Source organism: Alligator mississippiensis, chromosome 9, assembly GCF_030867095.1.
Source record: "Alligator mississippiensis isolate rAllMis1 chromosome 9, rAllMis1, whole genome shotgun sequence".
Lineage (NCBI taxonomy): Eukaryota > Metazoa > Chordata > Crocodylia > Alligatoridae > Alligator > Alligator mississippiensis.
In genome coordinates this window covers 70,425,947-70,450,349 of record NC_081832.1, presented here as the reverse complement: position 1 = coordinate 70,450,349, position 24,403 = coordinate 70,425,947, and the positions used below count along the sequence as shown (strand labels likewise).

General features: G+C 40.1%; 1 protein-coding gene across 2 annotated transcripts; it reads left to right on the top strand.

Annotated features, from left to right (window-relative positions):
* Window positions 1–209: 209 nt before the first annotated feature.
* SAR1B (secretion associated Ras related GTPase 1B) lies at window positions 210–22,098 on the top strand. 2 transcript variants are annotated; one of them, XM_019478545.2, is made up of 8 exons: window positions 248–280; window positions 5,505–5,566; window positions 7,397–7,472; window positions 12,910–13,029; window positions 14,526–14,591; window positions 15,529–15,632; window positions 16,571–16,702; window positions 17,887–22,098. In XM_019478545.2, the coding sequence occupies exons 3-8, from the start codon at window positions 7,415–7,417 to the stop codon at window positions 18,001–18,003; spliced, it is 597 nt and encodes a 198-aa protein (XP_019334090.1). In that variant the 5' UTR covers window positions 248–280; window positions 5,505–5,566; window positions 7,397–7,414; the 3' UTR covers window positions 18,004–22,098. The 2 variants fall into 2 exon arrangements, with proteins under 2 accessions (XP_014453094.1, XP_019334090.1); XM_014597608.3 differs by lacking the exon at window positions 5,505–5,566 and having other exon boundaries at window positions 210–280.
* Window positions 22,099–24,403: the final 2,305 nt, after the last annotated feature.

Below are 24,403 nucleotides of genomic sequence, written 5' to 3'. Positions count from 1 at the left end.
AAAAAGCCAGGTTTCCAAAAAAAAAAAAATCCTAAAAAAAAAAAAACCCCACAAAAAAATTAAAAAAGGCAGGTTTCCATAAAAAACATTTAAACAGGCAGGTTTCTGCAAAACTAGGAGGGGGCGGGGCGGGGCGGGGTGCTGGCGGGGCAGGGCAAGGCGCTGGATCCGGCGCGGCCCGGCTCGCCGGCTCGGGGCGGGCCCGGAAGGGGCGGTGCGGGGCGGCGCGGGGCGGGCGGCGAGCGGCGCGGGCCTGCGGACGGCGGCGAGTGCGGTGGCGGTGAGTGCGGCGGTGGCCCCTGCTCGTCCCTCTTCTTCCCCCTGCTGTCCCCCCCGTCGGTGCTGAAATGACACGGCCGCCCCCCCCTAGCACGCGCGCACACACACATGCACGCCCCGCCGCCCGGTCCTGTCCCCCGTGCACACCCACCCCCCGCCGGGCCGGGTGGTGTGTCAGGGCTGCCCTGAGAGATGCCCCCGCAGCCCTGCCAGGTCCGGGCGCCCACCCGCCCGCCCGCCCGCGCCAGGCGGCTCTGGGCAGCCCCGGGCTGATGGCCCACCGGGCCTCGACCCTGTTGTGGACGGCTTGAGGAGAAGGCAGCGTCTCAAGGGGGTCGGTAGCAGCGGGGTGAGAGCAGAGCTGTCTGGGGGCTGGGTTCGCTGCTTGGCAGAAAGCTGAATGCATTTCGGGGACTTCAGGTTGTAGCTGGATTGATCTAGAGGAAAAGGCGATCAGGGCTGGTAGTAGAGGTGATAGCTGACTTCGGGTTGCATTGAAATAACATCACTTATTTGTATTTAAATAGTCGCATTGAAAGCAGCCGGGATTTTGGATTGAGCTTTCACCCGAAACTGTAGTCAGGTACTCAGAAATGCCCTGCTAAGGGTCCCTCCCTCCTGATGTGGAGTTTGAGGGTGTTTCGCAATAAGCCCTGTTTAATACTTAGGTCACAAGGCGTGAAAAGTTTCTCTTGAGGTTTCAAAACGTCAGGAGTGAGAACGCGATTGTTTACGTCACCGGTCACGGCTCGTACGACCGAGCCAACCGCTTTTGTGGGAGGAATCTGCCGGAGACGCTGTCCCATCATTTAAAGAAAGTCGTATCACAAAATGTATAGAAGTGTCTAGGGCTAGAGATCGCAATGAAGAATAATTAGACATGCTGATCTCGATCACAGGCAGGCGAGGTTCTTGGAGTAAGCGGTGATGTTATTAGACCGACTAAATAGTTGGGGAAAAGTTCTTTGCACGTTTTCGGGCACAAACACCCTCCATCAGGCATGGGGAGACTCTGCTGGTGTTACATCTCCCTGTGCCTGGCAAAGGGTGTTTGTGCCCAAAAGTTTGCAAAGAACTTTTTTGCTATTTAGTTGGTCTAATCAAAGATATCACATCTGCCCGAAGACCCTTGCCTGCCTGTGTCCTTAGACCAACACGGCTACAACCAACAACTCTGCAACATGGAAGGTATCTATCATAATCACTTCGTAAGAAGATGCGTTACGCTAAAAAATCTTCTATATTAGTTTGTCTCTCCTGGTGCACCAGCCAGATTGATTGTTTGTCTGTTATGTTAGCAGTTTTCATCCAGTCTGCTTAGCAGAATCATTTTGCACTGTGAAATTTAGACATAGTATTTGTCATTTATAAAGGCCTGGCAATATTAAGTAATATAACGATTAATAATGTATAAGAATGCTGATGGGGGCTGGTGAAGGGAAGAGCTCAGCACACCGTCTTTCTCAGTCCCAGACAACCGCTCTTTTAACTCTTATCTTTTTTTAATCAGACAATACGCAGTACACATTCCTGAGAAAAATGCACCTTTGGGCTCAAAAGTCTTTTTTAGATGGTAGATTAGTGCCCATCAATATTTTTCAGCTATTATTTTTATATAGTCTTCCAGTACTGAAGTGATCCAACTTCTTTCTTGCTGGGAATCGGAGTTGGGTGTACTAGTTTTCAGCACTTTGCTTCCATCGAAATGTCCTTAATACATTTTAGAGGAATTTGATTCAAGTAGGTTAGTCTTTCTCCATGAAGTATGCAATCGCTTCCTGTTTGGAAACAGAATTGGAAGTCATTCTCGCATCATCCAGAATAGACAAGTGACTCCCATATAATAATGAGTCACTGCACTCCCTTGATTCACCTGCCTACTTTCCTGGCATTTACTTTAATTTCTTTTCCACCCTTGTCACTATACTAAGAGAACCCGGGAACCAAGGTGTTTTAAACCTTCTTTCTCCAGAGACGCTCCTTATGCTGGACTTGAATTGCATTTCTCGTTGAGGTCGGTTCAGCAAATTCCTTTTCTGTTTCTGCTTTGTATTTCTCTTCTGTGCTGTGGTTTACAATACCCTGTTGGTAAGTGTTTGCTTCTAATAGAGCATTCATAAAGTTTCTGAATGATCTAATACACTTAATTTGTATTTTAGCACGTTATGCTGATGTAGTTGGTGCCTGTTCTGAGTGCTCTATAAAGCTAAAGAAATGTCACAGCTAAGAGGAAAAAAGTGACATCAGTTTTGTTTGTTTAGGTAAAGCAAATATTACTATAGCCATACTTTAAAAACAAGAAATTCAAAATAGCTTGTTGTTTCTTGGAGCTTTTCAATCACAGCATATTAGATGTCTTGAAGATTTAATGCGGCTTCTGCTGCACCATTTTCATGGATTTATTTTATTTTTACCGTTTTGAGCAAATATAAAAACTGCTGAGCTCAAATGCAACATCTCAAGGCATGATGAAGAAGAACAAATAAGTTAGAAGGAACTTCATAGAATAACAAATCTTCCTGCTTTCTAAACCAAATACAGCTATATTGATGATAATGGAAAAAATGTTGATGTTTCCCAAACATTTACTGCAAGTCGTTCAGATGCTTTAAAAAAATCTGAATTCCTTCAAAGTTTCTCTGTTTTCACCAACCAGTGATGTGATTTTATTAGAAAAAAATAATAGTTCCTGCTTTTGAATTAATCTATTCTGGCAAATGTATGCAAAATTTTGTAAAAGATTTTGATTTATTATTAATATTAAGAATTTGTATGATCGAGATAATGTCCGAGATGCATGTGCCTACAATCTTACAAAGTATACTTTGAACACTTATTTGCCAAGCTGTTTCCAGAAAGCTATCTCCAGGAATCACTGCAGTCCAAAGTATGCTGGTTAAAGTGCAGTCATGTTGGCTAGTTAGCAACCCCTCGTCATGCACAGTAGAAGGCACTTCCCAACGTATGCAGATAGCAGTTGACTGAGTTAAACCCACTGATTTTTTTTCATAGTTATTCCTTGTGTTCTCTGGCAACGGTACATTACACAGGAAAGAATCCCCTCAATTCTATTAATAATTGAAAATTGAATAATGTTAAAAACATAACAAGAATTATATAACAAAAGTAGCGAACATGAGAGAGAGAACTCCATTTAAAAACAAAAAAAAAATTGTCTCCTGACAAGTAAAGAATAAATGACCTACAAGGAATCTGTTTGATTGAAAATTCTTAACAAGAAAAGTCTATTTTCAGAGACTGCCTCGAACTGATACCAGAGTTACTGATGCAGTTCGACTGCACTTTACTTGAATATTTACACTGAACAAACAGTTTTTGTTGAACTAGTGGAAGTTACAGAATGATACTCAGCTCAAGAAAGCTCATGGTGTTATGCTACTCACTGCTGATTCGGACATCTGGAACTGATAACCATCTGTTGTACATCCTGATGTGATACTGTAAATGACTTTAAATGTCTTGTTAAAGGACAGCACAGCATAGAAATACAGTGGTTTGTACAGAAACAGCCATTATAGCATCACCGGCGCATTAAAATCTGCTGCCCAAACCCTTGTTGCTCTCACAGCTTGAATTATTTTAAAGAAAAGATATTTTAACATCTAGATCTATTCTAAAAGAGCAAGCACTTTGCTTCTCAGGGTTTTGTAGGTAAGTGATCCGCCACAATTTCAGTTTTTCCGGTGCTTTTGGACAAAGCAAGTTTCATGAATTTGAAGTGCAAGTCTTGTATTTTTGTGGCTACACTTCATCCTGTTAGCAGCTGTACAACTGATCTCAAATAATTACTGCACTGCTAAATCTTTTAATTCATAGATATGACTTATGATCTGTGTAGGTTTTTTTTTTCTATACTGAAACAGTAGATTTAATGCCCCATCTCAATATAATAAAGTGTTGTCTTGGAAAATAACTGTCAAGTTTTTTTCACTTGAAAAGATTTGTTTAAGTTCTGTCTGGTGTCAGTTTTTGACGTATTTTTGGTTTATTGGTGTCAATGTTGTATGTGCTTTTGGTTTATTAGGGCATACCCCCTTTTAAACATCCATTTTTGTACTTTATTGTAGGACTTCAATCATTTCATTTGGGCTTTTATTAAATAGCGCTTCCCATTTTAATAATATTTGAAACTTGCACCAATTACACTTTATGAAACATTTTTTTTCAAAATGTACTATTAAGTCTTTTAATTTGTCCACAAGATTTTTACACAACAACAGGTTCATATAACTGGGCTTTACGAAGTTATTTTCACCGCGGTAACCGGAGCAGCTCTGTTGCATCACACCCACTGCACTGATTTCTGGGTTGCTTTAGGAGATCACTTTTCTAAGCCTCACAGAGGCTTTTCCTGGTCGGCATTTTGTTCAAGCAATAAATAAATCTGCTGACGTGTAGGGTCTGCTGTGTTTGCCTGCTCCTGACCTTTGCTTTTCAGATGTGCAAGTGGCAGTTGTATTCATGATGTTTTGTAACTCGCTGTTCATGGGATGACAGGGTTTTATCCTTAAAATGATTTTCTTCTGTCACAGCTCATCGGCAACGTGCACATTAATTCAAGGTACAGGTGAGGATGGCAGAAAGCCTAGATTTCTTCTTGAGAAGCCCTAGTTTGGGATTCTCAAGGCGAATGTGGATTAAATAGATTGTAACTTTGCTTTAGGATCTACACGTAAAACTTCCTTTCCCTTTCTTTTGTTTGGCATCTGCTCTTATATGGCAGAATGCAGGGGATGGGGGCAGGAGAATCTGTTCACTTAGGGTTACTCTTTTTTTTTTTTTTATAAGCTGCTAAAATATCATTAAGATTTTTTTTAATTGTTACGACAGTTTTGGGGTGGTCTACCCATCAGCTGTGCTTTATCCGCCTTGCGCCACACTCATGGCACAAGGCTGCCGGAAGGCTACCTTACTCAGCCATAACTTTAGGGTAGGAGGATCTGATGGAGAGAAGACTACAGCCAGTGTAGAGGACATTGCAGAGAGAAAGAGGTTGGGACCAATATGCCCATCAAACTGATGGTAAGCGCTGAGACCCAGATCATCAAAAGTATTTAGGTATCTATCTCTGCTTGATTTTTAATGGAAATCCGGCACTTAAGTACCATGTGTGAACCTGGGCCTTAATGCTATTGTTTCTAAATGTTATCGAAACAATAGACAATATCCCAGTGGGTTAAATAAATGTCACTTTTTTTTTTTAGAAATGGGGACATAAAAATGAATATATGAAATGACCTGCTCATAGCAGCACAGTGAGTCAGTGGTAAGATATCTTTACATCACAAGCTTTGCTTCAGAAATGGCTTTGCGTCAGTGTGAATGCTGACTTTTCAGATGATCACTCCAAAGGGCAGTAGTACAGCATGCAAGGTAGAAGCTGTTCTTGCATGGGGGAGATATCCATTCAAGGATTTCTGTGCCACAGATCTATCACTTCCTTAAAACAGTAGAGTTAGATTCATTGAACAAAATTAGGTCATGGGACATCTTGTAGTTCCCCAATTATCTCCCAAGACAAGAGAATATAATATTGTACCATTTTAATTATACTTCACAGACCAGGAAGAACTACACTGTGCTTCTCCATGATCTAACTATTGCTATACTAGTGCTCCACCCTGAGAAGACAGGGGTATTTTATACCATGATAGTGATGTCACCAACCGATGGACCAAGTTATTACAGGGATCTCTTAAAGGAAGAAAATAAGTATGCTTTTTCCACTAGTCATGAGTCTTTGAAGTAGGACTTCTGACCTACAACCAACAAAACCTACCTCTCAAAATGAAAGACTTGTCCTACATTTTTCCAAGAAGGAGCATAATCCACATACTTGACCTCAGTCAGTTATTTGAAAATGTATCTAGTAAGGGTAGCATTCTGTTTTCCTTTGGAAGCCTAGACTACCAGATTTTCTCATCTACATGGTTGTCTAAGTCCCAGAAATGCCTCTTATGCACAGGATGCTTCCCTATTCCAGGATGCATAGCCCTACACACATGAATGGCTTCATATGCATCAAGAAATATAGTGTGTCAGCCAGTGGATAATTGTCATGTTTGAGACTTAGATGACCATGTAGAAGAAAAACATGTCATCGAGGTGTCCAAAAAAACCCATAGAATTGTCACCCTTAGCGTTTGGAGACTTTCCGCCACAACATGTGTAGGAAGAATGGTCTGTATTAACAGTCAGAACCCAGATATTGCATTTCCCATCTCAGCAGACTTGCCCCAGGAGTTTCTGGCAGTCACTTAATCTCTGCTTTAGTTTTCTCATCTGTAAAATATGCCTCTCCATTCTTTGTTTGTAAAATGTTTTGACATGTATAGATAAAGGGAAAAGGTGCTATAGAAGGAGAAATGTATTTGAAATGATTCTGTGTTTATAAATCAGAACAAATGTTAATTGCATTTTTATAAACTAAAGCAAGTTTACTCCTGGCAGCAGCTGTTGAGTGCATGGCTTGCCCTCCTCAGCTGTCTCACCATACAGTTTGCAATACTCTTTACTTCTTCCGGCTGTGAAAGTAAGAAACAGGGCCCAGAAACTGGCATGTGGTAGTATAATATTAAATGGCATAAAGCTAGTCTTGGAGCTATTTAATGCCAAGTTATAAATTGTGCTAAATAAAGGGTGTCTAATGATAATGGTAAAATGCCACTTACTTAAAAATCACATAAGAAATAATGTTTGAAATGAAAAGTCAAAACGAATGTGTCAGATTTCTTAGCTAAAAATTCTGCTCTTGTGAATAAGTTCTTTGTGAATGCAAACTGTAATCTGTACTCATTAGACTCTGATCGTATTCTCGTAATTCCACTTGGACTCAGTGTGGTGCATCCAACAATACACCATGTTGTGGTAGTACTCACTGTAACAACTCTGCTTTAACATGTCGGAAATGTTTGGCTCTCTAGCACAGGGTTCAGAGTTATGATAATAAGACTGAATACCAGAACTGAATGTATCTACTGATGCAAGCTAATCTCTTAATTTTATTTTTTATCCAGCTCTTGATTTATAGATATTTTATAACTCTTAACACTACTTCAATAGAGCTTAAATGCATTTATCTTTTACTTTTTTCCAGACCCCTTAAGATTCAGATATGTCCTTCATATTTGATTGGATTTACAGTGGTTTCAGTAGCGTCCTACAGTTTTTAGGTGAGTTTTTAATGCCGGTTTTATATAATGATCTCAGTTAGGTTTACCTGCGTTTGCTTTAAACATACGATGCGTTAAACAGTGGCATTTATTTTGATATCAATTCAATGACCCAGAGAAGAGAGATATGAAATCTTAAAAACAGGACTGACATGTTTAACACGGGGGTTGGCAACCTCATACAGGCAGCAAGCCAAACGAGCGCCAATTGCTCTGAAGATGAGCCACCACTCCCCCTTGGCTGCACCACCCTCCAAACCCAGCAGCCACTTTCCCCACTGTCGAATTGCAGTGGACAGCCCCTGCCATAGAATTGCCGCCAACATCCCAGTTTCACAGGCCAGAAGACATCAGTTGAAGGGCCAGATGGTGCCCGCGGGCCATAGTTGCCAGCCTCAGATTCAACAGCATTCGGTACTTCCCCCATCCATTTCACTCATCTCCTTTCCTGGAAGAGAAAATAGCTGTTTTCCTTCTTTCTTTATTCTCACTAGACTTACCCCGGTGTAGCTCCAATGAGTTCTTTGGAGGTATACCTGATTCTCAGTATTCACCAGTTTTTATTTATACCCTAATTGCATTAAGGTGTCACTTGGAAGGCCCAGATGTACCAAGCCTTGTAGAGACTCGTTCTGAAACCCTTACTCGTGCCAAACTCATAACTGATTCCATAGTTATTCTTGGGGAAGCTAATGGGATTCTGTTGAGTGTAGGTACCCTCTGGATCATGGTGCATGTGTAAGAGGTCTAATCACCAAGACCTTAGGCGCATATGCCTAGGCAAGTGTATGGAGGAGTGGAGGCTGCCCAAGACCTCCCATCCCCACTTTAGACCATTGAGACAGAATCCAAAGGCCAGACCAAGTCCAGATGTTCAGTACCTTGATGGTTGTAGCTTCTGCCAGAGAGCAATAGATAAGAAGTGCTGCTGACTGCCTAATGCTGCAGTGAGGGCTTGTTTCTACCAGGGTGATATCCCTTAGCTTTTTTCCAACAAAGGAGTACCCACAAGGCAGTGGGGGGTTAGGGTTTTGAGGCACCCTATACTCACCTTACTCTAGAGGTTGCAACACTGGGGTTTTTTGTAGGAGTTGCCCCATCACATTGGCACCAGGCCCTCCAGTCGGATGCAGGTTGCAGTCATACCCAGGACCCATGTTGAGTAACACGTTATTAAAATCACATGAGTGTACCTGACCCGAAAATCTTGTAGTCTGTCAGTCCTGCTCAACCTATAGCTTGCAGGGCTGGATCCAGCCCATGGAGCCATGTCATCTAGCTTATGGGGGAGCCCCATGGGTTGGATGACATAGCCCCACACACCAGCTCGTGCCAGGTCACTCTGCAGCTAGATCTAGTGCACAGGGCTAGGCCAGTGTGTGGGGTCACACCCTCAAACCAATCCTGCATGTGGAATCTGGACCAAGCCTGCACTACTCATCCAAGCCATGGGGCCATATAGAGTGAGCACCACTGGTCTAAGTGGATAAAAGATGAGTTTAGGGTACAACAGAGTGCAGGGAAGGGAATATAAGGATGACAGTAAGGGGAATATAGGTTACATAGACCAGGAATGTCATTGCCTCACTTTTATCAGTCGGTGGTTTGATTTTTTTACTGTATGTTAGACCGTTGGCCAGTTATCTGAATATCAGCCAGTGAAATTTTAACTAAGTTGACTAACCTTTCTTATCTCTCACTTTATTGAATCAAGCAGTGATGGCTGTATATTTGAAACCCTTCCTCCTGCCAAGGATCTTTCTAGCACAAGAGATACTGTAGATCAAAGTGCCAGGGAAATTTATCCTTGATGTGTCCTGCTTATACGCACTCTAATAATAAGAACTTTTTGCCTCTTTCCCTACTCCGGCTTAAAGATTTTTTTCTTTTTTAGTAAAAGTAGGACCAAATTATTGTGGCTGAACAGAATCATAAAATTCAGGAGAACACTGTGGCTCCTATTTAGCTGCATTATGGTATGAATGGAGAAAAAGATTTCTTTTCCTTAAAAAGAACCATCTCATACAGCAGTTTTCTACACTTCTGTTGTTTAGAAGCACATATTTCACATGTTTTCAACCTGCCTGTTGAGTAGACTTGCCTTTTCTAATCATTTGAAAGATCACAGCATTTACATTGTTTGAGGTTCCTAGTCATATCCTAGAATCAGAGAAAAGTCAGGCTGGAAAGGACCTCCAGGGGGTTGCACTAGATCACGGGTGGCCAGGCTGCAGCACGCATGCCGTAAGTGGCACAGACCACCTCTGTATGTTGGCTGTGGCAGATTGGATGGAGGATAGGCAGCACAGTGACAGATATGGCAGGGAACAGAAAGCAGAGCAACAGATCGGATGGGGAAAGAGGATTTAAGTGGCATGTGAAGATAATTTGTAGCATGCCCATCAAAAAGGTTGTCTCCCACTGCACTAGATCACAGAATCCTAGGTTTGGAAGGGTCATCGGGTCTAACCTCTTGTACAAATGCAGAAACGTTACTTCTGACACATCCCCCCCTCCTATGCTTATCCAGCCTCCTCTTGAAAACTGCCAGTGAAGGAGATCCCACATCTTCCCTGGGCAATCTATTGCATTATCTTCCTGTTCTGACATGAAGGAAGTTTTTCCTGAGATGACTTTGAGGTCCCTCCCAGGCCTACTTCTCTTTAACTGTAGGATTTATGTATGTATAACCCCACATAGAGCACATTCAGTTGTCCAGACCAGAGGTGACACAGGCACTTTTTATTCCACCTTAGTTTAATAGCGTTTATCTTTGGCCATAGAGTAAGCGTTAGCTGGAGTTTCTCTTGTGGTCTGTGTTGAGCAACATCCAAACTCGTTAGACCACCTATTCTTGCTTGGTAGGAAGCGATACCTTCTGCTCTACTTGGTAGCTTAATAGGCAGTCAGGATAAAGATTATTGGGTCAACAGAATTAGCTGAGAAGGATGGGAGAATTGCAGCCTTCTCTGCTATTCAGGTTATAAATCTTCCCTGTTGGAATGTGATCCTAGGGATTAGTTTAAATGCAGGAAAGGTGAGTAAACAATGGCAAGATAAAGGTCAGCAGGATAGGTATATGCATGTGGCATGCTGTAGTATGGTTTGATTCAGAATCTGACCAGCTTATTTAAAAAAAAAAAATCACTGAACACAAGCAAAGATTAGAAAAAAATGTGGCTGGTAAGTGTTGAGTCTCTGCTTTAGTCTTCCTCGGGGATAGTTTAGGCTGGGTCTCTTTCTTTTTCAGAAGCATCCGTCAACAATGTAAGACACGAACACTGAACCAACCGGCCCATTTTTAGAAGAAATCTAATAAAATCACTTTATTTCTATTTTTTTCTCTAAATTAACATGAAAACCAGGAACTGAAAATATAGATAATGCAACACTTGAACAGCTGTATTAGAGTGTGCAGTTAAACCTAGTAAATGCAGAGAAACTATGATGATGAATATTAAACATAGTATTAGCCACATAATCTGATAATTTACTACATGAAATATTTCTGTACCTTCATAAGTTTGTAAAATAAATCTTTCTTTAGTTTTATATCCCATTGCCAAATACTGTTGCATCACACAGTAAAAGACCTTCACTTACAGTAGGTATCATTAAAAAACTATATATTCATCCCAATCTTTGACTTCTCTTCTTTGTGTCTTGCACACAGAATAATTAATAACGCAAATACACACACATTTTACAGAAACTCATATAGTCAGAATTACTTGAAGGTTAAATTTGCAGCTGTTATTTCAAGCTTTGCCATGATTTAATGCATTTTAGCATTGTGTTAGCTTATAAATTGTAATGGGCATGGCCCTTATCACCTTGTTTGCAACAAGTAACAGCCCAGTTATCCCTCTCAAGAATTAATTTTCAGTTTTCTTTTGGCAAAATGAATACTTCAGTTTCCCATAATGTTATGAGCATTTTGCTCTACAGAATGCTCTGCATTTTGCACAAGGCTGGGGGCAGGGGTGTCCTCAAATGAAATGTATTGAACAATGATTTCTTCAAAAAGGTTATAAAATAAGAAAAGCTCCTTTAAAACCGACACAAAACTGTCTGTTCAGGTGGCCTTCAGAGCAGGAGATGACTATGGCTTTCAATCTGAAACTCATTTTTGAACTGCTGTATTTGAAGCATTGAACAGCAAAGAGTAATTCTGAGGTAGCATTGAGGATACAGTGTAGATGGGTTAGTGTAAATTGAGAATTCTTCTTGCTAATTTAAAAAAAAAATCTTAAAATATGCTAATTTTAACTCATTCCTCCTTCCCTGAATGCAAATTTTTATCTTTACTGGAGACATGAATAGAGTGACGTTAAGGGGGAAATTTTTTATAAGGATTATTAATAATGAAACGTGAAACTTTTCATCCATACTATTAGAACGTTATCACAGGACAGGAAATGCTTCACTTGTATAGTCATATACTGTTGATGGGTGCAAACTTGCAACTCCCCTGAGGCATGTATAGGCATCTTAGTCAGACAAGTCTTACTGTGGTTTAAAGCTCTATTCACTGAACTGTCATGTGAAACCAAATAGTAACAATAGGCGTAGAGTTAAAACCGCAAACATTAATATTTTAAAACCAGTTTCCCTTTTCCTTACCTTTCAGAACTTGAATTCAGGGTTCCAGGTTTCACTTGAAACAGCTTAAGATAGAAAGAAAGAAAGAACTTGAAGAAATTGTTCCATGATCTGTCCAACAAATCTGTGGACTTATCTATACTTTATGGTTTTGCTGGTAGAGCTATACTGGCATCTAATGGAGATGCAACTAGTATAGCTTAAACAGAGCTCCATGAATGAAATAAGGTATGCTGACAAAACCACTTTGGGCTGTTAGCATTTTTTCCAGCATTACATTGGTTAAAAATGTGTATTTTTGTTTCTTCCCATGCTTCTCAGTAAGGTAACTGTCTTGACAACATATAAATGTAGACCAAGCCTGTGTCTGTACTGGGAGCACTTTACTGATCTAGGAATACCAGTAGACTATACTGGCAAAGTGCTCCTAGTGTGGATGCACCTAAACTGTCTGTAATGCTGCTGTTTGTATCAGTGAAAGTGCTATAAGCTAATAAGCATTTTTTTGCTGGTATAATTATGGCATGGCTATGCCAGATGGGTACTGGGTAGCTTCACACTCTTTATGACATAATGATCTTCACACTCCTGATGCCAACAGAAGTGTGTAATGTAGGCATGGCCTGAGGAAGATAGTGTGGCCTGCCAGAACAGAAGATGTCCCATACAATATGAAACAGGTTTCTGTTTAAGAATGGCAATAGCATTTTCAGCCTTTCTTTTCTTATATACACACAGGTTGATATGAGCCGCACTAGTATAAATTAAGCTTTCATTACAATATGACTGTGGTTAAATAAGTGAATTATTCACTAAAGGCCTTTTTTTTTTTCAGGATTGTACAAGAAATCGGGTAAACTAGTATTTCTTGGCTTGGACAATGCAGGGAAAACCACATTACTGCACATGCTTAAAGATGACAGATTGGGACAACATGTCCCTACACTACATCCCAGTAAGTCTATACCCTCTGTTCTGTAACACTAGAAAGAGCATTTCAAGTCTTAGCTATGCTGCAGTCTCTGTAACATGTTCTGCTAATATCACAAAAATAAAAGTGCAATATAATTCAATACAGTTTACTTATAAGCATAGAGCATGGTGAAAAACCTACCAGGAGCTGGGGTTGAAGGCGTGCTTTTCTGTGGAAATGTGATTTATGCTTTTTGTTTGGTTCTTCTTGCTTGAAAGGGCACTGGTTATGGCTCAGCAGGGTGGTTTACTGAGAGGGATGCTCAAGGCTAGGTGAAATAATGGAGTGATGGGCTGAGTGAGCACACAAAAGCTCTTAAGAATAGAGGGAGGAGAAAGAGTTAACAATAGTTTAGATATTTTACCTAGCCTGGATTGTATGAAGCACAAAGGAGCTTTGCATGTGACATTAGTAACATAGAGTTTTCATGATCAGGCCCAGCCCTGCAGTTCTAATTCAGGGGGGAAAAAAACCTCACGAAGGACAAGAAAACTTCTTGAGCAAATAGCAGGATTTTCTGGCGTGGGAAATGACAGTTCGTCATGACAGCAGGAGACAAAAAGTGAAGCTTATTGTGCAGTGTCACTGTATTGTCTTGCATGCACTCTGAAATAAGCTAGACACCTGGATTTTGAAAAGCAGAATGAAGAAGGAAGAAAAAGATCTTTCCTTGTAGTAACTGAGTAGCAACAGGTAGGGGAGCTCACTGTCCTGCTCCTTTATTCTGCTCCCTTTACTTTCCTTTTCACCAGGTAAGCAGCAAAAACTGCTCTTCCTGTATTTTCTCACATATAACGCACATTCCCATTTCCAGAAGCCGGTTCCAAGAAAAAAAGGAGAACGATGTATGTGGGAAAATACACTATATAGTAAGCACTAGCCACTTCCTTTTTGAAAATCTCTTATGAAGGCAGTGCGTGGAATATTGGTGCCAGGAGAGGAGGGAGAAGCAGCAGAGTCCAGAGCTAACACTCACCTGAGCCATTCACCATTTATTTTGCACCTGATCAAAAGCCAACTAAAGATGATAGAAGGTTTCCCATAAACTTCAGCAGGCTTTAGATCAGACCCTTATTACTTGCCATCATGCAATTTTGGCTGGCCCATGGAGTCTACCTGTGGCAGCCCAACATAAAATCACAACTTGAAGAAAAACCAGATGCCAAAACTAACTGTTTGGGGAATGTTAATGTAAAGATACACAATGCAGGAAAAAATGTTTGGTTTTATTTTGCCAGACCTTGCAAACCTTTTGTATGTTCTTTAAAGCTTAATAATATTGAGTTGGTTATACAAGCATTCTATTTGCCTTGGCTCTCTCTCAGTATCACTTTGTTCTGGTTTACTTATTGAATAACATGATACAATTGTTTTAATCAGTTGAGAGAGTAAAATCTGTTCCCAGAAGTTTGCTAAAGTATTCTGCTGGGTTGTATGCTCTTCAGAAACAGAGAACATAACAGTTTTGTGTATTTTAGCTTCAGAAGAGCTGACGATTGCTGGTATGACTTTTACTACTTTTGATCTGGGTGGACATACTCAAGGTAAGACTTGTCGGTAGGTTCCCCCTCCCCCCCACATAACTATTTGCTTCAGTTACAATAATGTAATAAAGTATTAACCTTAATTTGCCTCAGATCAAGAACATGCCCAAGCTACAAGGAATATTTTCCAAGGGTTTTTATGCCATTTTAGAAACTTCTGGTCTTCTCCCTCTATCTACTGAATATTACACCCCAACATACAATAGGGGGGAACTGCCAGAGAGCCAAGTTCTAGTTGAGGATCTTTAAGAGAATTAGTAGTAAATCTGAACCTGCCTGTTATTCACCATTAAACTTCATGTTTTAAACTTTTGTTTGGTGTAATGTTAGTCTCTGGAAAACAAGATCGGTTCCTTTGCATTGTACACATGTGAAATTTAGCTAGGGCAGTAATAAAAACTTCTAGGTCTACTACCATCATATCGGACCAAAGATACAATACTGCTTATCAAGGATTTAAAATTCTCCAGCATCCATGTATGGCTATCTGCAGGTCAAACACACCTTTCCAAGGACAATCTGAGGTTTCCAGAAAAGCGGTGTAACGTTTTGAAAGGATATCAGCTTACATGTTCCATTGCTTTCTTTTTCTGGAGTTGCCATTGAATCACTTGTCTTCAAGTTATATTTTCATTTTTTAAATAATTTTAGGCATCACTTTAAGAGAGGCCACCAGTCATTTGCATGCTAAACATAACAACACTGTAGTATGGGCTTTTCAACCTGCACTTACAGGTGTGAAAAGCTTTTTTCCTGCTTAAAAAAGCAGTGTTCCATTATTTTAAGCTGTGTAAAATTGGAAAGACTGATTTTAAACTTGATATAGATTAAACTAGCGGCCCCTCTGAAGTTATTACTGTTTAGTGAAGCCCTGTGCATTGCTTTGAATTTCGGATTAATTCGTAGTTGCTCTTAATTTATAACTTTTTTTTGTTAGCTCGCAGAGTGTGGAAAAATTATCTGCCCGCCATCAATGGTATTGTGTTTCTTGTGGACTGTGCAGATCTTGAAAGATTGGCTGAATCAAAAGAAGAACTTGATGTAAGTTAAACAAATGGGTTTAGAAGTAATGAGCTGCTATTCCCAGTTCTTGGGAAGTGGAGAGTAGGTGACACCCAGGCCTGACGTCCACCAAAGGGGTTTTTTCTCCATATGCTGCTCAACAGACCAGTTAGAAAAGGGGGCAGCAACCCACAACCTATGAACCCGTTGGATCAGCCCCGTGGATTTGGGGCTCCAGCGGCATGCGGCTTTGGTGGCTGTTGCTCACCCCATGCTGCCATGGAGAGACACGATGGCAGTTGGGTCCTAGTGCCTGCCTACATGCCACCCTCCTCTGATCCAAATTGGCTCACTCCAGTCTGCAACCTGAAAAGGTTGCTGACCACTGACTTGAATCTCATGGCTGCAAGGGAACCCAAGAGTCATCTTGGCTTAAGACCTGCACAGATCCGGGAGTTGCTGTTCCCAGACTGCCTCAGACAGATGCCTTTCCAGCCTCTTCTTGAAAATCTCCACTGAAGGAGATTTGGTAACATCCCTGGCCAGCCTGTTCCCTTGTTCTCCTGTTTTTATGGAGGTTTTCTGGAGGTTTGATCTGAATCAGTAGTTACTTTTTACTGTTCCCTGTCTGTGCTACAGGTAACTCCCCTTCTTCTCTTCTTAATTATATATGCTGTTTATACTGAGGCAAGTATTTTTCTCTGCCAGTGACACCAGCACCGCTTTAAAAATAGAGGCATGTTATATATTGTGACTAGATTATGTTGCTTTTTCCCCCAATGCACATTTTGTCAGGGAATTGTGACTGCTTTCCCAGTCACTATAGTGAGCAAGAGCTTTGTAATTCAGAGGGGAATTCTGGTTCCCAGGGCAAGGATTCACTTCTGAAATCAGGGTTACTATTTGCACCCATAAAATAAACTGTGTTTATTCTATGCATCCTTATTGCGTGTCTCTCTCTTTTTTTCTCTTCATAGTTATTAATGACAGATGAAACTGTTGCTAATGTGCCTATCCTAATTCTTGGTAACAAAATTGACAGACCTGAAGCCATCAGCGAAGAGAGGTTACGAGAGATGTTTGGTTTGTATGGCCAAACAACAGGAAAGGTAATGTTCCTGTTCTTGTTGGAGAGCCTGTATATTCCCTGTACTCTAGTCTAAAGATCTCTTTACCCCTTCCCCCCCAGCTTCGCAAAGGAGCTATTGTTTAATGTATCAAGTCTCCACCTTTTGGGTTAACAAGATTCAGGGTATCTTTGTTCAGAGCAAAATACTTTGAACTTTACAAGCTAGTTCACAGTGTTGTTAGTCCCAAGGCATCCCTTGGAAAATGCCAGCTCTTAGCTTTTACTTGTTTGTTGACTATGGAAAACTAATAGAGCAGTTCTTCTGTTGCAAAGACTCGGAAAGATGAGGCTAACTTACTCTCACAACAGGTCAGAATATTTTGATGGGCCGGGTTCCTGTTTGAAATCTCTGGGTATACCTTGTGAATTGTGTGTAAGTGTTTGCGCACCTGTGCACGCACATGATAATATTTGAGTGGCACCCTTACAAGGATCTCACAGCACCCTGGTTGAATATCACTGGTCTAAGGATTAGAAACAGGATACTAAAACCATTACACTGATATGGAAATCTCCATTGGTAGTTAATGAAAGACAAGTTCTTCCAAGTGTCTGTATCAGTAATCTGGGGTTTATATCTGAATCCTTTTGCTTTTTGAAATCTGTACTTTTAATTAAATGTAAATACCGCACACACACTTTATTATAGACATTCAGTTGTAGGGGATTAGAAACAAGTTTTTCCAAATTCCCTCATGCTTATAAAAACTCTTTCTCTAGACTGGCCATATTAAATTTAATCTATTCCACAGAAGAACTGCCACTGCTGGCTTCTCGCAAATGGTATGGGGTTGGTATGGTATGGGGTTATACTGATTATACTAAAGACCTGGAAGGCAGTAAGGGCAGGGCTAGAGGAGAGTGGCTGCAGCCACTCCAAATTGCAGCCGACTCCCCCAACCCCCAGAACCCAACAGCGAACATCTGTTGGGCCCAGGGGATAGCTGTAAGTCATAGCGCTTCCTGTAAAGTGCTGTGAGTTACATGAGGAGCTGCACTTCTGTCTGCGCCTTTAGTTCCCGGTAACCTGATGAAGCTGTAGGTTCATTTATTTTCTGAAGTTCTAGTCTCTAAAACAAAGTAGATGATAACATTTCACTTCCGTTTGTTTTTCAACATGTTTATGATTTTACAGCTGGAAATACTGATCTCTTTCATTTCCAGGGCAATGTACCATTGAAAGAATTGAACACTAGACCTCTAGAAGTCTTTATGTGCAGTGTGCTAAAGAGACAAGGCTATGGAGAAGGATTCCGCTGGATGGCACAGTACATTGATTAATGCCAAAATCCCATTTGTACATTCTGTCCCAAGTCTGAATATTCAGTCTTTTCCTTATTTGATCACTCAGTGTACATAACTTAAACTCAGTAGACTATGTTTGGTTATAAAAGCATATGTTTTTAGATTATTATATCAACTGCTAAATTGTAAGTGTGTGGATTGAAAACTGATTTCAAACAAGATTGTAAATTTAAATATTACATGTTGGCTTTCTAATCCCATAAAACAATGTTCTTTTGCAGCTTATAACATGACAGTTGTCTTCAAGCACCATTTTTTGAGAGTGACTTTCCAGTATAGTATGTTTGAATGCACTTTTTAACAGCTAAAAACTACAGACATGTGAACAATATTTAATGCTTATCATGTTAATTTTTTTTATGTACTTTTTTGAAACTGGTTTTATAAAATTTAGAATATATAACCATCTCTCAAGGAACAATAAATAATTAGCTTATTGATAATTGCATGATGCCTTACAGTTTTCAATAATATACTTTCTTATGCAACGTCATGCAATAAATCTAAATCAATTCTGGTATCTTTAATGGGATATGTTTCGTTTTAATGTGTCTTAACCCGTGAGGCCGTCTGAAGTTCTGAACATATGAGTTACCTTTCTTAAAGCTTAGAAGGCCTCAAGGTAGCTTGAGTGTAGATAATCATAAGTTTTCACACAACTTAATTGCATTTATGTTAGAGTTTTCCATCAATAGAGGAAGAATCTAATTCTGTTTCCCTTAACTACTAATCTGTAATTAAAGACACAAATTAATCAACCGGTGCCAATACAGTTCTTGTGCTAATTGCAAAAGTACTCCTGTTTTCTTGATTTTTCTGAATTAAATGAACCTTTAATTGGCACAAGAATTTAAAGTTTCTTTGAAGAAACAGAAGACAATATTGCATGAAATCTTCTGTTCTAAGTTAAATAGACTTTGGGTTTGCTAGAGTAGTTGCTTCTGAATGACGATCAGTTACTAAAACGGTTTTTGCTGGTGGTTTTTTTGGAAACTTCTGTCATCCCCACACCCAGCTGGATGACGGTTTAGCCTTGATTTTAATTTTCATGTTCAGCATTAGCCTTCATTGTGATGAGGTGTGTTATCTTGTACAGTGTTGCCATGTAGGAAAACTGTTCGGTATGTCTTGGAAGCTGCGTTGGCTTATTCCTTGGGTAAAGTTTCGATATCACTAATATTTGTGATCAGACCCGGATAACAGTTCTTTTCCCTTTCTTCTGCATGCACTAGGAAGGAAGGAGAATATTTTCTAAGACGGAAGTGTTGGAGCACTTGTGTATCAACTTCTTGTTGCTATTTGTTGATACTCACTTGGGAATTGTGGTTTGCTTTTCTGTATGCTTTAGGATGGTGGGGATTTTAGGTAGGTGGGAAAAGGGCTGAACTGTAGACTTCAAACTTGGAGCCAGTCATCTTTGTGGTGGTGTTGGTCACTGGAGGTTTTTGCCCATGAGAGGACAGATGCACGGTTCTTAGTGTTTAAAGCTTATTTGCAAAAAAAAAAAAAAAAATGGGATTGCTGTACTAATGATTAATGGGTCTTGTCCAAAATGTATCTAAAAGCTGTGGTTCAGTATTCACGGTAGAACCTTGGTGGTTGTTATATCTGGAATACCTCTTTCTTCTTTTCTCGTTATATTTGGTCTTCCTTTTGGATATAGGGCTCAAAGGTCTGGAGTATGTAGATGGGACCTACTACTTGCCCCGATCTGAGATTGAAAGATTGAGCATTGGTAATCAAGTCTCCACAGTCCGGAATTTGCATATAAATAATGAGAGTAACTTAAAACTTTGCAAATAACGTCTGTAACTGAACATTTGCTATTATGAAGATCCTTAGTTTGTACATGGTGAGGTCGAAGCAACAAGCGAAGGTAGCAGATAGCTGATGGAAGTCACCAATGTTTGGCTGTCATTATGGCTACATAATATAAATTTAACCTAATAATCTACTGCAAAACAGTGAGTCAGGGTTACATAAACCAAGCCTTTAGCTAAGAAATGGTCTTGTATTAGTGTGGGGATATTATGAAAGTCCTTGCTATCTATCTACCATGGTTATATTTTGAAGACATGCCTTTTTCAGACATTTCTGATGACAGCTAAATCAATGGATAGTGTAAATATTAAAGATAATTCTTGCAGGCATGGCGTACTGCTGAAATGGGAGTCTTGGGTTGTCTGTGCTAATGGAAGTGAAGCTGGTATTAGAGAGGATCTGTTTCCTTCACATCATAGTAGGGCATGCTTGCAGGTCACCTCTACTGGCTGATCCATTAGGTGGGTATTGAAACGGTTTGGGTGCCCTTCAGCTTCTGTTTCAAGCCAAAGTGAATGACCTTGGCAGCAAAGGAAAGAGGAAGGTAGTACGCTATGTCAAAATGGAGGTGGTAATGCTATAAACATACACATCAAGAGTAATTTTTAGCGTTTTGAGGATATGCAGATTTCATGTTTCATGCTGTAAGATGCTAGTTTTAAATGTGGTTGTGATAAGGATATGCAAGGCATTCAGATCTTTTATCTGTCCTCCTGGAGATATTGCACAGTCCCTATCATTGCACTATCCAGGCACCACTCAAACATTTACATTTTAGAAATAACACTTTCTTCTAGCCTATAGGAGAGAACTCTGTGTTAATTAACAGGGCTTATTTGTTTTTGATTGAATGTGAATCTGCTCTTTGTGTGTGAAGAAATTACAGAGGGGAAGATAAGTCAATGAACTGCATTTTTAAATGATTTCTGGAAGTTGTTAGTTCCTAATAAGGCTAGCTTATGGTCACTGTTACTTTTAGGGGTAAGATTTCCAGTGCCTAGTCCCAGCTCCTGTGAAAGTTTTCAGTCTTGGATTCATGAATTCTGTATGCCTCAAAGAGAAGAAATCTGTGGAAGACCGTGGTCACCACCGTCCTGTTTGGATATGGTACCTAGAGAGATACTCATGAGCGTCCAGTTCTTCAGTCTTCAATTTTAACATCCCAGTAAGGTAGAATGTGAGAGGAAAAACAAAACTAATCAATGACAATACTGTGTTTATGAAGCGTCTCCAATCTGTTTTTATATCACAATAGTTTATTAAGGTATGTGAACACAAACTCCGTATGTTTCAGTGACTGCTGCTGAGAATATGGCCTGTATGTTGCAATTCCTTAATATATTTTCATTTGTGAACTGTCTAAGATGTATTTTTCTTGGCTAGAGTATAACCTTTGGGTTTGGGGTGTACTGTATCATCCCAAGATGTGAGGCATAATTGCACCCCTTTCCTGGTCCGCTGAATGATGTTTAGCATGAAGACTAAGTCTTTCACTTCTCCCACTTCTGGAATTCTGTTAAGTCCATCTTCTGCACCCTCCTGCCAGCACTGGAACAATCCCTAAAGTATATTCTCCAGTGCTATTCAGGTATTCTCCGTGACGTGCCAAAGATAATATATGGCATCCATTGGAATATGATACCTGCATGTATGTGAATTTTACTGAGATATATATCTATGCCATATTGTATTTTAATAATCAGAGATTAACATAAGAGATTTTACATCAACTTATTTATGTCCTGAGTCAGCTCAGCAAAATGAAAGGTGCTTGTAAAGTTTTAAGCAAAGTAAATTTGCAAATATGCTTATAGCAGGAAATACTCTGTTCTCTTCTTACTGTACCTTAAAAGAATTGGATGTTGCCATCCAAATTCCCATTTTTCCACAAACTGACTCCTGCTCAGATTTAGCGTAAATAGTAAGAAACAACAAAAGCCACTGGCTCACAATGGAAAGACATAACTCCTTGCTAACATATTTGCACTTAGATAAACCACTTTTTGCACTAGTATCTTGGTGTGGAGTTGAACATTTTCTGTTCTGGGATTGTGAGTGCTGTACATGTGTAAAAACATAATTTATATAATGGACTTTCAGTTTCTGTATTTCTGCAGAAGAATCGTTATAGATGAAAATGTTCCTAAACAGTTAATGTGGTATTTTTTTGTTACTGTTCTGTTTTCCCATCACATGCTTTAAATTTAAATGTCAGGAATAGCAAAATAAAATTCTGATCTGAACTTTGAAGAGATGCAGTGTTAAATGTTACAATTTCTTCTTGAATGACTTGTTACTGAAGAATGAAAAAATAAGATGCTGGCTTTATAAATAGTTTTGTAATAGGTTTGGATTTTTTCATTTAGTATATTAGATACTGTTTATATGGGAACAATCAGCCACTCTACAAAACTTAGGTTTCCTATTGATATATGCATGACAGCAAATCCCAAACTGAGAACTTGTGAGTACTTAGAAATCCTGGATGGTTTTCATAGTTGCAAAATGTTCACGTGAATCTTGGGCCTTGCGAAACTGGTGAGATGTTAGCTGGACCTTTGCATCATGTCCCCAAAAACTGTCTGTGCTTGCTTTGAATTTTGCTGATTCAGTCCATCTGAACTTCAACCTCAGTAACATTTGGTCTGTATTAGTAGTGCCAGTGGTTCAGAATTGCTTGTATCGACATGGTTCAAACTGAAATTGCTGAACTCTTTTTCACTTATGGACCTTTTTCACATTTGACCTGCCGTGCTGTTACGGGGAAAGTGGATTGACCCACTATAACATGGAGCTGCTTATCAAACCATCAACACATGGTGCTTCATATTAACTCTTAATAGTCAGTCTTTTCACAGCAGAAGCTGGAAGCTCCTCTGCTTACCAGGAGATGTCTCAAAATAGCCCATGTGTAAAAATTACTCCGAACTAATTCAAGACAACACCCATTACGACTAATGCCCGATCATAATAAGGAAGTCATTTGTTTTAACAGAACTTTGAAGCACTTATTACATTTAATTCCAGGATCTGGGAACTGAGGTCCAAAAAAGTTTTGTCATAGCCAAAGTCCCTGGGCAAACAGCGGCAGAATGAGTATCATCTGGAATTCCTTCCCCCTGCGCCTGTGCACTTACTGCAGAGACTCAAAAGATAGCAGTATCTCATTTGGTCTGGATCCCCTTCTGAGTCTTGGGAACAACTTTTCAACAAAGTATGAGTCAAATTTGCATTCAAACATCTCTGCATTTCTGAGCTACTTCTACTTCTTCCTTATGTACCCATCATAGTGTGCGGTTGTCTAAATATTTATGCTCACTTGCAGCTGGCAGTATTATTGTAAAACTTAAATAGTAGAAAGCAGACCAAAAAAGCATGCCAGGAAAATGGGTAAAGAAAGTAGGTGTAGCACCTAAAACAACTAGTATAGTTTTTTAAAAATAACAGTTTTTGGACACACATTCCTGTTGTCATTGTAGTTTTCCAGCTGTCAATCATGGGTTTTTTGGATCCCTCCCAAAAAATGTTGCTTTAATCCTGGAACTAATTAAACAATAGGAGCAACCTTTGTGGTAGTGGAAGAGTAAATGGGTTGCTGTCTGCAGCTAGGGACATGTGTGCACATGTGAACTGTTAGTCATTTCAGAGCTACCTTGCATTTTTATATCAATACAACGTAATGCTTTCATGCTAGGAGGGTACAGGAGCCCAAAAGTGAATGTGGTCACCATGTTAACAAGGGAAGTGCTGGGGCAAGCAACTGATTGAGAAGGAAACAGATTGGAGTGCTGTACATGTCACAACTCGCCAGGGGATTACAGAACCAGGGGCCAGGGGATGTGAAGTACAAGGACCTGAAACTTAAAACCTCCTTGTACCTCAGGGCAAGACAATGGGAACAGTTAACATTTTGGAATATGTGGGGTTGCCATTGCAAATGGAGGCTGCTTTTCAGCAAGACTAAGGCAGCCAATTGCATTGAAAAAGTAGTGCTTGGCATACATTGAATAGCATGGTCCTAAAGTAATGAATATGCTTGACAGGAGGTCTTGCCTCAGTAATATGGGATCCTTACAAAGATCACTCCCAGAACTAGCAAAGTCACTACTCTTGACTATTGCACAGTGATCTTCAGAAAACATTTGACAAAGTTTCATAGTGAAGGCTACTGCCTGGGACAATCATGGAAGCAAGAGAAAGAAAAAGTGCATTGGATTGATCAATGCCCTATTATCACTGGGAAAGGGAAAATTGTACCTGCCTGCAAAACTCTCCAAGCCTTACTGACTTGATCTGCTGGGGGGATGCTCTTGGGATTAGTGTTTCAAAATACCAGTGCCTCTGAAAAATAAAAAGAGGGAGAATTGCCAAAGCCAAACCTACCAGAGACAGGAACTGTTACAAGCGGACACCCTGCTCTCTTATCTCCTATGACAGCACATTTCAGTGTTACCTTGAACCCCTACAATTGCTCCATGCCATCTTAGCAATAGTGCCAAATTTTATCCTATTTCAGAAATGTTCCCGTGTCCTATGTTGACTGGTGTTCCCCAAG